At 52.3% G+C, this 12,611-nt stretch overlaps 1 protein-coding gene across 2 annotated transcripts in view; it reads right to left on the bottom strand.

The window, feature by feature from the left end:
* Positions 1-278: 278 nt before the first annotated feature.
* Positions 279-12,611, bottom strand: part of PTPRU (protein tyrosine phosphatase receptor type U) — a 56,975-nt gene continuing 44,642 nt past the window's right edge. For both annotated transcript variants that reach the window (XM_058819899.1, XM_058819900.1), the window contains 5 exons: positions 10,515-10,655; positions 8,543-8,668; positions 6,075-6,232; positions 4,861-4,996; positions 279-2,700 (listed from right to left, as the gene is read on the bottom strand). In XM_058819899.1, coding sequence (XP_058675882.1) covers positions 2,638-2,700; positions 4,861-4,996; positions 6,075-6,232; positions 8,543-8,668; positions 10,515-10,655 — 624 coding nt within the window. In that variant the 3' untranslated portion in view covers positions 279-2,637. The remainder of the gene's footprint in view (positions 2,701-4,860; positions 4,997-6,074; positions 6,233-8,542; positions 8,669-10,514; positions 10,656-12,611) is intronic.

Raw genomic sequence — 12,611 nt, 5'->3', positions numbered from 1 at the left:
TCACAAATTTGGAATATTTATTTATGCAATTAATTTTCTTAAAAGGAAAGAAAACCAAAAATAATATCATAACAAAATAATAAAAAAACCATTAACAACAGCTGGATGTGTGTGGTACAATCCACATCAGACACGTCCCTCCCTCAGTCCCAATGCTCCATCCTCGTCCATGGTGGAGCTGCCTCATGGTCCCAAGTCCCTTTGGCACCAGGTCTGGGATGCTGCCAGCTTTTAGGATCACTTTGACTGCATATAGACAAAATTGTTCCAATTTGGTGTTTTTCTTGGGTTTTAATTTTTTCCTTTTTTTTTTTTTTTTTTTGTTTTTATTTAAAAAAAAAAGCACCACTCCAATCTGTAATACCAATAAACATTATCCATCTTAAGAACAGTATTTATATTTTTATATATAGATTTCTATATATAGATTTCTATGTACAAGATGTCCTTGCCTCATCTCAGAGGAGCATGTCAGTAGGAGTTGGAGATGGGCTGGGTTTTATAGCACTTGGATTTCAAAATCTGCCCTTCACCAGAGATGCCCTAAAAACCCAGAGACACCAAGCAAGGATGTATCAAAATAAAATAAAAAGGGAAAACTCTTGATTTTAAAATATATATACAACTCCTCCAGTCTCTGTAGGACTAAGTGGGGTTTCACCCCTCCTCCTTTTCCTCTTTCTGGCAATACTTTACCTGCAGAGCCCTGTGGGATGCTCCCTCCCTCTGGACCACAGGCAGGATTTAGCCTAGGCAGCAGCATTGCTGGACAGCCCCCAGAGCATCCCACCCCGTTCCCAGGGATTTTGGAGGCTCAGCTCAGCCATTTTCATACAAAACCAATCAATTTCTGCACCCAGCACGCAGCACCTTCCCTAGGACAGCACGGGCAGGTCTATGGAGAGATGGGGACTGGGAAAAGGACACAGATTTATCCCAGTGTGAGTACTGGTGTAGTCAGGTACTGGTTTTACTGGACCATTTGGGGGTAAAAAAGACCTTTTGGTGACAAGACAGAACGGGCACACTGCAGATGAGACAGCAGGGATAGCAAGAAGGAAGGAGTGATGTCATATAGCCCTTGGCATAAGTTATTGTCAGACTGTGAATTCCTCAGGGAGGAGGTGGCAGAACCAAGGGTCTGGGGTGGTGCTGAAATCCCCATCACCACAGCAGTGGCACATTGTCCAAGGGCAGAGAGGGCAGGGATGGCTCTTCCTGCTCTCTTCAACCCTTGGGAGGTGGATGGAAACATCTCCTGGGTTTGCTCCTCCAGCCATTTGAGCTGTGCAGCCTTCCTGATTCCCTGGGCAAGGCTGGGCAGCCCCAGGCAGGCAGGGCAGGGAAGCTGCCCCTGCCCTGGGCAAGCACGGCTGGAGGAGGGAACACAGATGGGGGTGAAGGGGGCAGATGGATCAAGGACAGGGCTGCCCACATGAAAACTGCAGCACCTGGAGGAGTTTCTCACCTGCTCTGCTCCATCCCCCCCAGAAGTGATGGTGAAGGGCTCAGCCTGGCCTCAGGACAGAACCAGCCTCCCCTCAGTTCCCACACCTGGATCCCTTGGGATGCACCTTCCCAAGGCCATTTATTTTATTACAACCAGGCTGAGAGCAGAATCTCTGGAATTACCACAACATCAGATGGAAAAAGTGCCATTTCACATCCGCCTGCAGCAGGATGGAGCTAAAACACCCCAGGTACCTTCAGCCACCAGCCCCGGTGGCACAGGAGTGTGGGGACCTTCCCCTGTGCAGCCCCAACACACAGCCATGGCTTTGGCACAGCTCAGCCCAAAATCAATCCTGCTGCCCCACCAGGCCCAGCAACTGCCCAGGGGTGGCACCCAGGGAGTATTCGGGATGGACCCGAATTTTGAGGATTTTGCTTCAAATGCAGTGATGCACAAAGGCAGGGTTAAAAACAGACCCATGGGTCAGTGAGACATCACAGGAAGAATTCACTGCTACAGATGGAGAGGAAGGTGTGGAGATGCTGGGGAACCATCCCCTCCAACACTTTGCAAAAGCACCAGGAGGGTCCAGGTCAGTCCCTGCAGAGGGACATTGCATGGCCAGTGCCCCCATCCTCATCCCTGTCTGTCCAGGGCTGGATACACAAAGGGTCAGAACTCACAGAACTAACAGAGGATCAAACTCATGGTGCCTAGGGGCAGAAACTCAGAGCTCCTGGGGGGGCTTTGCTCCGGCTCAGAGTGAGCCCCACCGAGGGAAAACCTCCAGCAGCCTCCAGGCTCCTCGAGGAGCAGCTTCAGTACCACACACAAAAGAGCAACATCTCCCAGTGTCCATCCTTCTGTGATGGGAAACAGCCTCAGCTCCTCGTGGCCTCCTCTTCCTCCCCTCCCTGGCCTCCTCTCCAGCAGCTGCAGAGAGCCAGCAGCACCAAGGCCAGGCTGCGACTCCAAGGAACCGGCTGAGCTGGGGGATCCACCCAGGGCAGGGAGGGAAGATGGAGAGCGGAGGATGAAGATGGAGAGTGGCCAACACATCTCCATGTCCTTTTGTTTCCTGGAGGGTCCTTGGCTGTCTCCCTGAGCAGGGACACAGTGCCCAGCTGGGAAGCACGGCTGGCACGGCCCTGCACGAGCCCTGGTGCCCCTCTCGTGGCCAGGTGCTATCTGCTCTCCAGGGACTCCAGGTATTCCAGTGCTATGTCGTAGCAGAAGTGGTACTGCTCCTGTTCAGAGAGAGGAGAGAGGGTGTTAGGATCCGGAGGGAGCTGTTTCCCAAAGTTGTGAGGAGAAAGGAGAAACACATGTCACCAGCCCTCAGGAAACAACTGCCAGCCTCCCAGGGCCCCCTGACAGTTCTGCTGAAGCCACAGCCAGGAAAACTCCACTCCTGGCAAACAACACCCACACTGGGGCAGGGGCATGGTGCCCCAGATCCAACAGCTCCACACACACTGAAACACAGCATTTTGGGGACACACAGCACCATCATCTGCCCCAAGGGAGGAACCAGAACTGCAACATCCCCTTATTGTGAAAATACCTTTATTCACCATCCCAGGTACAACCAGCACTGGGGGCTCAGCAACTTAATCACCTCAGTGACTGACATGTGTCAGTCAGATGATGGAAGAGACGTGGGAACAATGGAGTCTGGGGTCAGAGGTGTCCACAACAAAACCTTAGGTAAGAAATCAAGGAGTTTTTGTTCCTGAGTTCAGCAGAGGCCAGAAAAGGGGAGAGCACCCAGGCAAATATCCATGGTTGGAGCAGATGGAGATACCCTGCCCTGGCTGCCAGGACATTCCTTTATCATAAATTCTCTTGCCCAGCAGGACCAGGCTCCTTCTCCCATCTTTTGTGAGACATCCAAGGATGGTGTCAGCATCCTCCCACCCTTCACTCCCTGTCAGCTGCACAAAGGGAAAGCCCAGAGTGGCTGACTCCTGGTTTTGAAACAAAAATCCCTGAACTGGGGCTTGTGGCTCATCCATCCCTGTGGACCTGTTCCCATGCTCTCCCACCCTCGGACAACTGACAGCACAAAATCCTCAGGAGAGCTCTGACCGTGGCAGTGCCCATCCCAGGAGAGCAAATCCCAAACAAATCAGGATTTTGGTGCTGCTACAGGCACTGGGACATCAGGTGGGTGTGAGAGGAGGGAGGGAGAGGGCAGAGCTTCTCTCCCCAGATCCTGGCCGCAGGATGGGGATTGCAGCCTGAGCAGTGGCACAAAAATCCTGTTATCCCCCACGGGATCCCAGGTGGGAGTAGGCAGAGGAGGAGAGGGACTTCAAAGCAAGGAGGCTGCGGCAGCCCAGATTAAAAGCACATAATGCTTTTTGGATTAAGGAAAGGGATTGTTTCCATTTATCATCATATAAAAATAACCCCCGGGGCAAACACAGGGGGAAGGGGTGCAGGCAGCAGGAAGTGCTCTCTGCTGGGCTCAGCTCCTTACACCAGGCATGGATCCAGCCTCCCAGTGACTCTGGGAGATTGAGATTCCCAGAATAGCCAGTTCAGGTTCATTTGAGGCAGGAGGAGGCTTGTGTCCTGATGGGAAATGTTACCTTTTCTTAATACCCTTGCAATTTAGCCCAGTGGGTCTGGTGGCTTCATGCTTGTCACATCATCTTTCCATTATCTGCATCTGTCCCCCTGCTCCCCTCTCCCCTCCCTCTCCTTCTCCTCTTTTAATTCCTAATGCAAATCACATCCCCTCCTCAAAACCATTTCATTTTGCAACTTAGGGATTTTATAATCTAAACAGGGTAAACATTTCCAGCTGACTTGCTTTTAAAACATCATGAGGCACCTGGATCCCTCCACCACGGGGACAGACAAGTGCCGCTCCCTCCCCTGTTCCATCATCAGGGCCTGAATTAGGGCAGGGGCTTTTTGCCCTGACCTGCTGCCAGCTCCAGCCTCCTCCCAGGACACATCACTCCATTCCTGCTCCCAGCAGCTTGTGCACCCATTAATTTCACTCCAAGTGCTGCTCATTCCCTTTCATATTTCTGACAGGAATTTCTCTCACTCCACACCAGTGCTGCTCCCAATACCACAAACCTTCCAAAGAACCACAGTTACATCCCGTGGGTTAATGTGACCCTGCCTTACAGCTCCTGGGGAGGATTTCCAACAATCCCAGCACTGACTCCAAGGCTGTGCTGCCACAGCAGGATGAAGACGAGCCCAAGGCTGCTTTGAGGAGCTGCCTCACTTCCCAGCCCACCCCAGCACAGTGCTGCCGTGGGGATGCCCATGATGCTGATCAGGATTTGGGGTGGAAAAGGCAGCATTTTGGGAGGTGAGCATCCCCAGCATCTCTCCTCCGTGCCAAGACCAGAAGCCAGGGTGGACAGGGAGGATGTGGTGCTTACCAAGGTCTCCACCATATTTGGTTTGTAGTTGCGGAGGGTCTTGGCAGCAAAGAAGACATCTGCCATGTTGTGACACTTGATCATCTCCAGGATCATGGTGGAGGCACAGAAGGTGCCACTCCGGCCACCTCCGTTCCTGGTGGGACAAACACACGTGTCAGGGGTGACAATCAGGTGGCATCAGAGCACCTTCCTGCTCCCTTCCAAGTCTCCCTTTCTCTATCTGACCCTGCATCCCAGGGGATGTCCCAGAGCAGGGGCTGTACCTGAACCTGCCCCATGGGGTGGCAGGACAATGATCCTGCCCTCCAACCCTCACAAGAGCATGAAAACACCCTTTTGGATTACCAAGGCTGGATCTTGGACATTTGGGCTCAGGTCCCAGCCCTGCCATGGATCAGCTCCTCGTGACCTTGGGGAAGTTGCCATGTCCCTCCTGCCCTGCGCAGGGTGACCCTGGGCTGGTGACACGGTGCTGCTGCTGCTTGGAGGAACTGACCCACCATCCACACAGGGCACTGGGAACCTCCCCAAATCCTGAGCTGAACCCCTGCTCCCACACCACCACACCTGCAGCCTGACAGCAATGGGAACATGGGAGAGGAAGAGAGAACACTATGCCAGAGCTTTATAAAGCATGTTCTCAAATTATCCTTCAGCTAACGAAGATGGACAAGGCTGTAATTAGTTTTTGATTAAAGGCTTCACTGCTGTCTTTACCCATCTGTGAAGGTGCTGGGTCCCATCTGAGGGGAACACACATGGTGCTCATGAGCCAATCCCACTGGGAGGACAGGGCTTGGAGCAACCTGAGGTGTCCCTCCCACTGGAACAAGATGAGCTTTAAGGTCCCTTCCCAGGAAATCACTCTATGGTTCTCTGTCCCCCTCACAATGAGCAGCAAGTGGTGGGAATGGCACAGCTCCTGCCACGTCCCTTCGGTGCTCTGTTACACACAGAGGATGTGGGGACAGGGCTGGGACCTCTGCCAAGGGTGGGGGACCAGCACAAAGGGCAGGTTGGTGTCACCCCTGCTGAGCATCCATCTCATGGAGGAGGTGACCCAAAACACATGTTGTGGCAGAGGCAGCCCCATCTGGGGACAAAGTCACCCCAGTGAGGGCTTTGTAAGGATCTCCAGACAGTGCTGTGGACATGGAATCTGGAGGCATCTCTCCCTGGGCAGAGCCTGCTCCTCCCCAGCTGACACTCACAAGCAGTGCACCACAGTCCTGCCATCACCACTTTCCTTCTGCCACCTCTCCACCTGGGCCAGGAGGTGCAGGAAGGACTTCTTGGAGTCCGGGGTGTCTCGATAGGCTGACCAGCGCAGGTACTGGAAATGCCGGACCATCAGGTGCCCCTCCTGCAACTGGAAAAGTAAAACTCATCAGCTGCAACCCATGGGCTGCCCTCATTTGCCTCCATTGGAGATCTGACAGAGAGCAGGAGATATTTGATGGGGGGAAAGAGGGGTTTGCCACACATGGACAGTAGAGGCAGAGAGGAAAACCCTTTCCTGCTGCTTTAACGTGGATTGTTCAGCCCTGACCTCCAGCTCACACTCATTCCACCACCCCATCCCACCCAGGAGAACTCCACTGTCATGGTTTATTTGACCTCACAGCATCTTGGGCTCTCTCCTATCTCCCAAAACCTGCTCCCAGGCCCCTGAGCCTCCTCGAGGCTTCTCCATCACACCTTCTCCTTTGCATGCCCAAGATCCATGGCACATAGTTCTGTTGTGCTCGCTGTAAACCAGGAGGCTGCTGAGAGGCTGCCACGGAGGCGGGAGCTTAATACCTGGTAGTCTGGTTAGTTTGGGAAGCTAATCTGGTTAGCTGGATCCAGGAGGAGGATTACATGCACAGAGCTCAGCACGCTCTGACTGGACAGATGTGGGACTCCTGCTCAGGAGCACTCAGAGCATCCCACGTACAGGACAGGATGAGACCACGGTCAGCCCCCCAAACACAACCTGGGGCTCACAGCTCATGTGTGGGGAGCACGTGGAGGAGAAAGGGGGGGGTCAGGCACAGATGGGGGACACTCAGCTCTGGAGGCTCCATCCACACAGTTTCAGGTGGCTGCTGAGTGGGATAAGCACCAGACCTTCTCCACCAGCACGACCAGGTGCTCCCGTGGGGGAGTTGGTATTCCTGGGGACTGAGAGTTGGGGGCATTTGGTGCCCACTCTAACCTGCACATTTCCAAAAGGGGCTTTTCTGAACCTTTTTGGGAGCTTTCCTGAACCTTTCTGGGAGCTCTGATGTGAGCTGGTGATGTGCCTGTGATAGCCTCACCACCCCACCCTAGGCTCCAGTTTTTGCTTCCAGCTGGAAGCCAGGAAAGCAGAGGAGGAAGAGGAAACAAATAAATGGAGTTAAAACAGAAGAAAACTCCTTTGACAGCCTGGGACGGAAAGTTTTGGGATCTGCTTTAAGTGAGGTGAAAGCTCTGGAGCACTTGTGACACCCCCAGTGCCCATCTCCATTCCAGCAAGGCTTGGCACAAAGTGGCTCCATGCATTTCCCAGCCCTGCTCCAGCAATCTGCTCCCTGGAGGAATCTCCTCGTCGATCCAGAGATTTCCATCACGCTGCATTTTAATTTAGCCCAGAGTATATCCTACCACCTGAGAGCTGAGCATATTTGGTGTAGGATTTTGTGCTGACACCCAGGAAATGCCAGATGCTCTCTTGTGAACCAAAACTCTCTTTGTGTTAAGAGTTCAGATAATCAGGATTTATCTCCTCTGGCCCCAGCCACCCTGCCCAAGCACCTTCCCAGCCGGGCTGTCAGCCAAGCCACACATTCCCTTCCAAGCTCCCTAATTCCCATCTGCCCAGTGACCTTCACTGGGGCACTGGCCTCAGCCTCTTGGCAACCATTAGGAGTTTAAAGACATCAGGGATGCCATCTCCTCCCAGCTGGCATTTACAGGTAAATCAGCTGCTTCTTTCTGCGTACAGCTCTGCATCCTTTCCCTGCTGCCCTGCATTTCTCTTCTTTCAAGACAAGCTTAACCAGCCATGCAACACTGACAAAGGGTAAAAATCTGTGTGGATCTTCTCATCCTGCAGGGAAAGGGCTCTGCTGATACCAGGGGAGCTGCCGTGCCCACGTGGGGAGTGCCCATCCTGTGCTATGTGTGTGGCAGGGCAGAGATGGAGCTTCAGGCAGGAGGAGAAAGGTCTTCCAGCAGTTTTCTAACACCTTTCAAGGACCTGCGAACTTCAGAAAGGTTGGATGGAGCAATGGCAATTTTACAAGTTCCTCTCTGCAGGAGGAGAGTTAGGCTGGAGACCCCAGCAGTCAGGAAAGATCCTACTGCTCTCAACAACTCCCTGAAATGTTGAAGCCCGGTGGGGTCAGCCTCTTCTCCAAGGTAACAAGTGATTAAAAAAGAGAAGACAGCCTCAAGCTGCATCATGGGAAGTTTAGATGGGGTATTGGGGTAAAATTTCTCCACCAAAAGAGTTGCCAAGCCCTGGCACAGGTTGCCCAGAGAAGCTGTGGCTGCCTCTGGATCCCTGGAAGTGTCCAAGGCCAGGCTGGATGGGGCTTGGAGCAACCTAGGATAGGGGAAGGTGTCTCTGCCCATGGTAGGAACAACATGGTGTTCAAGTTCCCTTCCAACCCAAAGCATCCTGGGATTCTGTAACCCATATAAAGCAGCTCACCCGTGTGATGTTCTGCACTCGGAAGAGCCGGGACACGATGTCCTCATCCGCCACCCCTGAGATGTATTCCACCTCCATGGGGCCGTAGTGCTGCAGCCCTGGCTCGGGCCAGTACTGCAGGCAGGGCTGTGGAGAGAAGCACAGCTCATCAGGACTGAAATGTGGGCTGGGACACAGGCAGGGGCAGCAGGAGACACCAGTGAAGGCAGGGCTGGTGCTGGACCCTGGGGGCTGCTGGCACGGGGTGGCCCCAGGGTGGAGTGCTGGACCACAATGCCATTTCTCACTCAGAACATCAATGGCTGGAGGATCTCCCAGCTTATTGAGGGGTCAGAGATGAAAGGTCAGGTCCACCCCCAGCACTCAGCCCCCTCAGAGCCCCCTCATACTGCACAACAGCTGACACAGCCTGCAATGGACACTGCTGTTCCAGGAGGATGCAGGATGGGCTGTGCCCCAGTTCCAGCACAGAGCTGAGCCTGCACAACAACAGAGCAGGGCTGGGCTGCTCCCAGCTGGCTCTCCAGCCCTGCTGGTTTTAGGAGCCACTCTGCCACCAGCAGTGACAGCAACGTGGGATGTCAGTGCTCCTCATCCCATGGCCAGGACATCCCACTAAGCCAAAGCAATCCCAGCCTGCATCTCTGGGGAGCAACTCCCCTCCCTGTGTCCATCATGGCACTGATGGATGGCTCAGTCCCTGGAGCATGGGTGAGATTGTTTTCACAGTGTGACAGCTGGGAAACCAGCACCGACACAAAATATACGATGTTTGTCACCACACTTTCACAGGGCATTTAGCAATGCAGGTCAGTCATGGCCTGGGCCCAACTGCACGGCAAACGTGTCTCAGGAATAATTGGTTATTAATAGGGGCTATAAATCTCTGAGATCTCTGAGCCTTCCAGACTCAGAACTATAATTTGGATATTAAAACTTCCCTTGGCAAGGCGTAGTTCAAGTGAGGGCTGTACCCTCAAAGTCACCTTTCAGAGCTGCCTGCTGGAAAGGTTGATTTATTACCTGTTGGTCTTATACCAGTAAACATTTATGATCCAGCTAAATATTGTAACCCAGACACCCCTGAAGAACAGACAGCGAGAGAGAAGCAGGGCAGAGTAATGAGGAAAAATGGCAGAGGGAAGGGAAGGGATTCTGTCCCTCTGCCCTGCTCAGGTGAGACCCCACCTGCAGAACTGCCTCCAGCTTGGGGAACATGGACCTGTTGGAGCAATGTCAACACCAATGGAACACCAATACCAACTCAAAGCCAAGGCAACATCAACATCAACACTAACGCAAGACCAATGCAACACCATTACCAATGCAACATTAACACCAATGGAACGCCAATGCAATGTCACCACCAATGCAACGCCAATGCAACGTCACCACCAATGCAACTTCAACACCAATGGAACACCAACACCAACTCAAAGCCAAGGCAACATCAACACCAACACAAGAGCAATGCAACACCATTACCAATACACCATCAACACCAATGCAACACCAAGGCAACGTCATCACCAATGCAACATCAACACCAGTGGAACATCACCACCAATGCAACACCAACGCAACTTCAACACCAATGGAACGCCAATGCCAATTTAATGCCAACGCCAACTCCAAGCCAATGCCAACTCTCAACACCAATGCAACGTCACCATCAATGCAACACCAACTCAAAGCCAACCCTACACCAATGCCAACACTATGCCAACACTATGGCAGTGCAACACCAACACCATGCACCCAGGCTGAGCTACTTCTCAACACCTCTTTGGCTCCAAATGGCCAGCCCTGTGCTTACAGGGGACAAATCCTGAGTGCTGCATACAGACCCGTGTCCCCTTGCAAAGGAGGAATTTCTGAGGGAGCAAGGCAAGGGGCTGCAGCACTGTCAGGGCAATGGGGACGGAGCAGGACAAAGCCACCCGTGGTGCAGTGCCAGGGCAGCAGCACTCACCCAGGCAGAGTTGGACTGGTTGAGCTGGTTGAGCATGACGATGGAGGTGCAGCCATAGTCGTACACCAGCCGCCAGAAGTCGGTGGTGGTGTTCTGCAGCGGGTGCAGGGTGACAATGAAGGCAGCGCTCTTGGTGTAGCTCTGTGGAGAGGAGAGACAAGCACCAGTAAGGACAGTGTCACGGTGGTGGCACTGGAGCCACTGCTGTCACACCCCAAAGAATCAGTGCAACAGATGAGTGGGACCAAAACCCTCTTCTCCATGCCTGAGCAGAGCTGGTCTCCCTGGCACAGCCTCAGTTCCTCCATGTCCTGATGATGCGGACATCCAAGTGATCCCTGCCCTTGGTCAGGATGAAAACACACACATTTTGCTTTCACAGGAAAGAGTATTTTGCATAAATAACTAGGGGAAAGATGCCACCTTTGAGCAAAGAACAAGCAGTAGCCGTGGCTCCCAGAAGACCCCAGACTCCAGCTGTGCACCTGGCCCTGACTGGAAGTATCACCCACAGCACTGAGAGCAGCAGAGACAACCACTGCCCTGGGCTCAATGTTGTTTTGTTTTTTTTTTTTTGTTTTTTTTTTGTTTTTTTGTTTTTTTGTGGGGAGGAAGAAAACCCCCCAAAAAAAGATCCCAGAGTGTGGCCACAGCTCTCTTCACAGAGAGCAGCAGGAAAACTTTCCCAGAAAGAATCCTGGGGAAGGCAGTAAGAAAGCTCAAAGAAAGAGAAAAACAATTCTTATCTCTATTTGTTGCACCTGTTGTTTGGCACATGTGGAAGGTGTTACAGAGATTGTTTACTGAACAGGGATTTCTTAATTGGACACTAGTAATGGGTGGTTTAGATTGATTGAATTGATGGTGATTTAGATTGAATTAGGTCAAAGCTGTGTTATGACTGTCTGAAAGGGTCACAGGTTTTTCTTTTAGTACTGTAGTATAGTAGTAGTAGAGTATAATATAGCCTAATAAAGTATTTGTGCAGCCTTCTGAAATCATAAAGTCAATGCACGTTATTCCTGCATCAGGGGCTCCCTGCAACAATACTAGAGATTGCAAGAAGGAAGTGGGAGGGAAGGAAATTACTGTATCTCAAGTTTGTGCTTTGAACAAGATACATCCCCTTGGTCATCCTGCTGCTGGTTTGCCAAGGGACAGCTGAGCTCAACACTGCATCAGGCACACCTAAATTAACACAGTTTGGCTCAAGCCTCTTCAGACCCAGAATCAGCTCAGCTCTGTGCTCATGGGGGTGCTCTGCCTGCTGTGGGACCTCCTGATTGAGCTCACAGAAATGACCTTATTGAACCATTCCTATGGCCCTGTCCATGGGCAGCAGCGAGACCCAGCACTCAGCAAGAGCTTTCCACCTTCAAGGAGGGGCATGAGAGCAGCAAGGGGAAAGAGATTTCACCATATGTTGCCCAGGCTTGCCTTGGCATCCTCCTCTTGGCACAGGTGTAAGTGACAGCAGGGTGTGGAGCAGGGCACAGCTCCACTGGCACCCGCACCACTGACGGGTGGCACAGGCCAGGCTGATCTGACAGATGGACAGACTGACTGAGCAAACCACTTTGGCACTTAAAGAGAATGAGACTTTTTTTTTTTTTACCCAAAGAGGGAAATCGGTTTTATCCCTTCAGCAAGAATTTCATCCAAAGGGTTTTGTCTGTCTATAAAAAATATTTCATTCACTGACCCTTTAGTAGAGATTAAGGGAGGCTCAGTGATGCATAAAGATAAAATGGAAATGCAAACAGCAAGCAAGCGGGAAACAAAACTCCCATCCCACTGCAGCACTAGGAGAGCCACTCCCCACCACCAGCAGCTCACTCTGCTTTACAAACTGCTTTTGCTGTGGGAGCAGGAATCAAGGAGATGGGATCTGCACAGAGATCCAGCAGGATAAATCACCCACAGCATGGAAAACATAATGCTCAGCTTGGTGCCAGTGCTCAGCTGTGACCAGGAGGGTCTGGGGAAGATGCCTGAGGTGTGGGGGGCTCTGTGCTGCCCATGCAAAGCATTTCAAGGAAAGGGAAGTGGGGCTGCTGATGAATGACCCCATCCCTCAGTGAGGGCTTGGAGCCTGCA

This window comes from Ammospiza caudacuta, chromosome 25, assembly GCF_027887145.1.
Source record: "Ammospiza caudacuta isolate bAmmCau1 chromosome 25, bAmmCau1.pri, whole genome shotgun sequence".
NCBI lineage: Eukaryota > Metazoa > Chordata > Aves > Passeriformes > Passerellidae > Ammospiza > Ammospiza caudacuta.
Note: the sequence above shows the minus strand (reverse complement) of the source record. Positions and strands in the feature narration are given on the sequence as shown.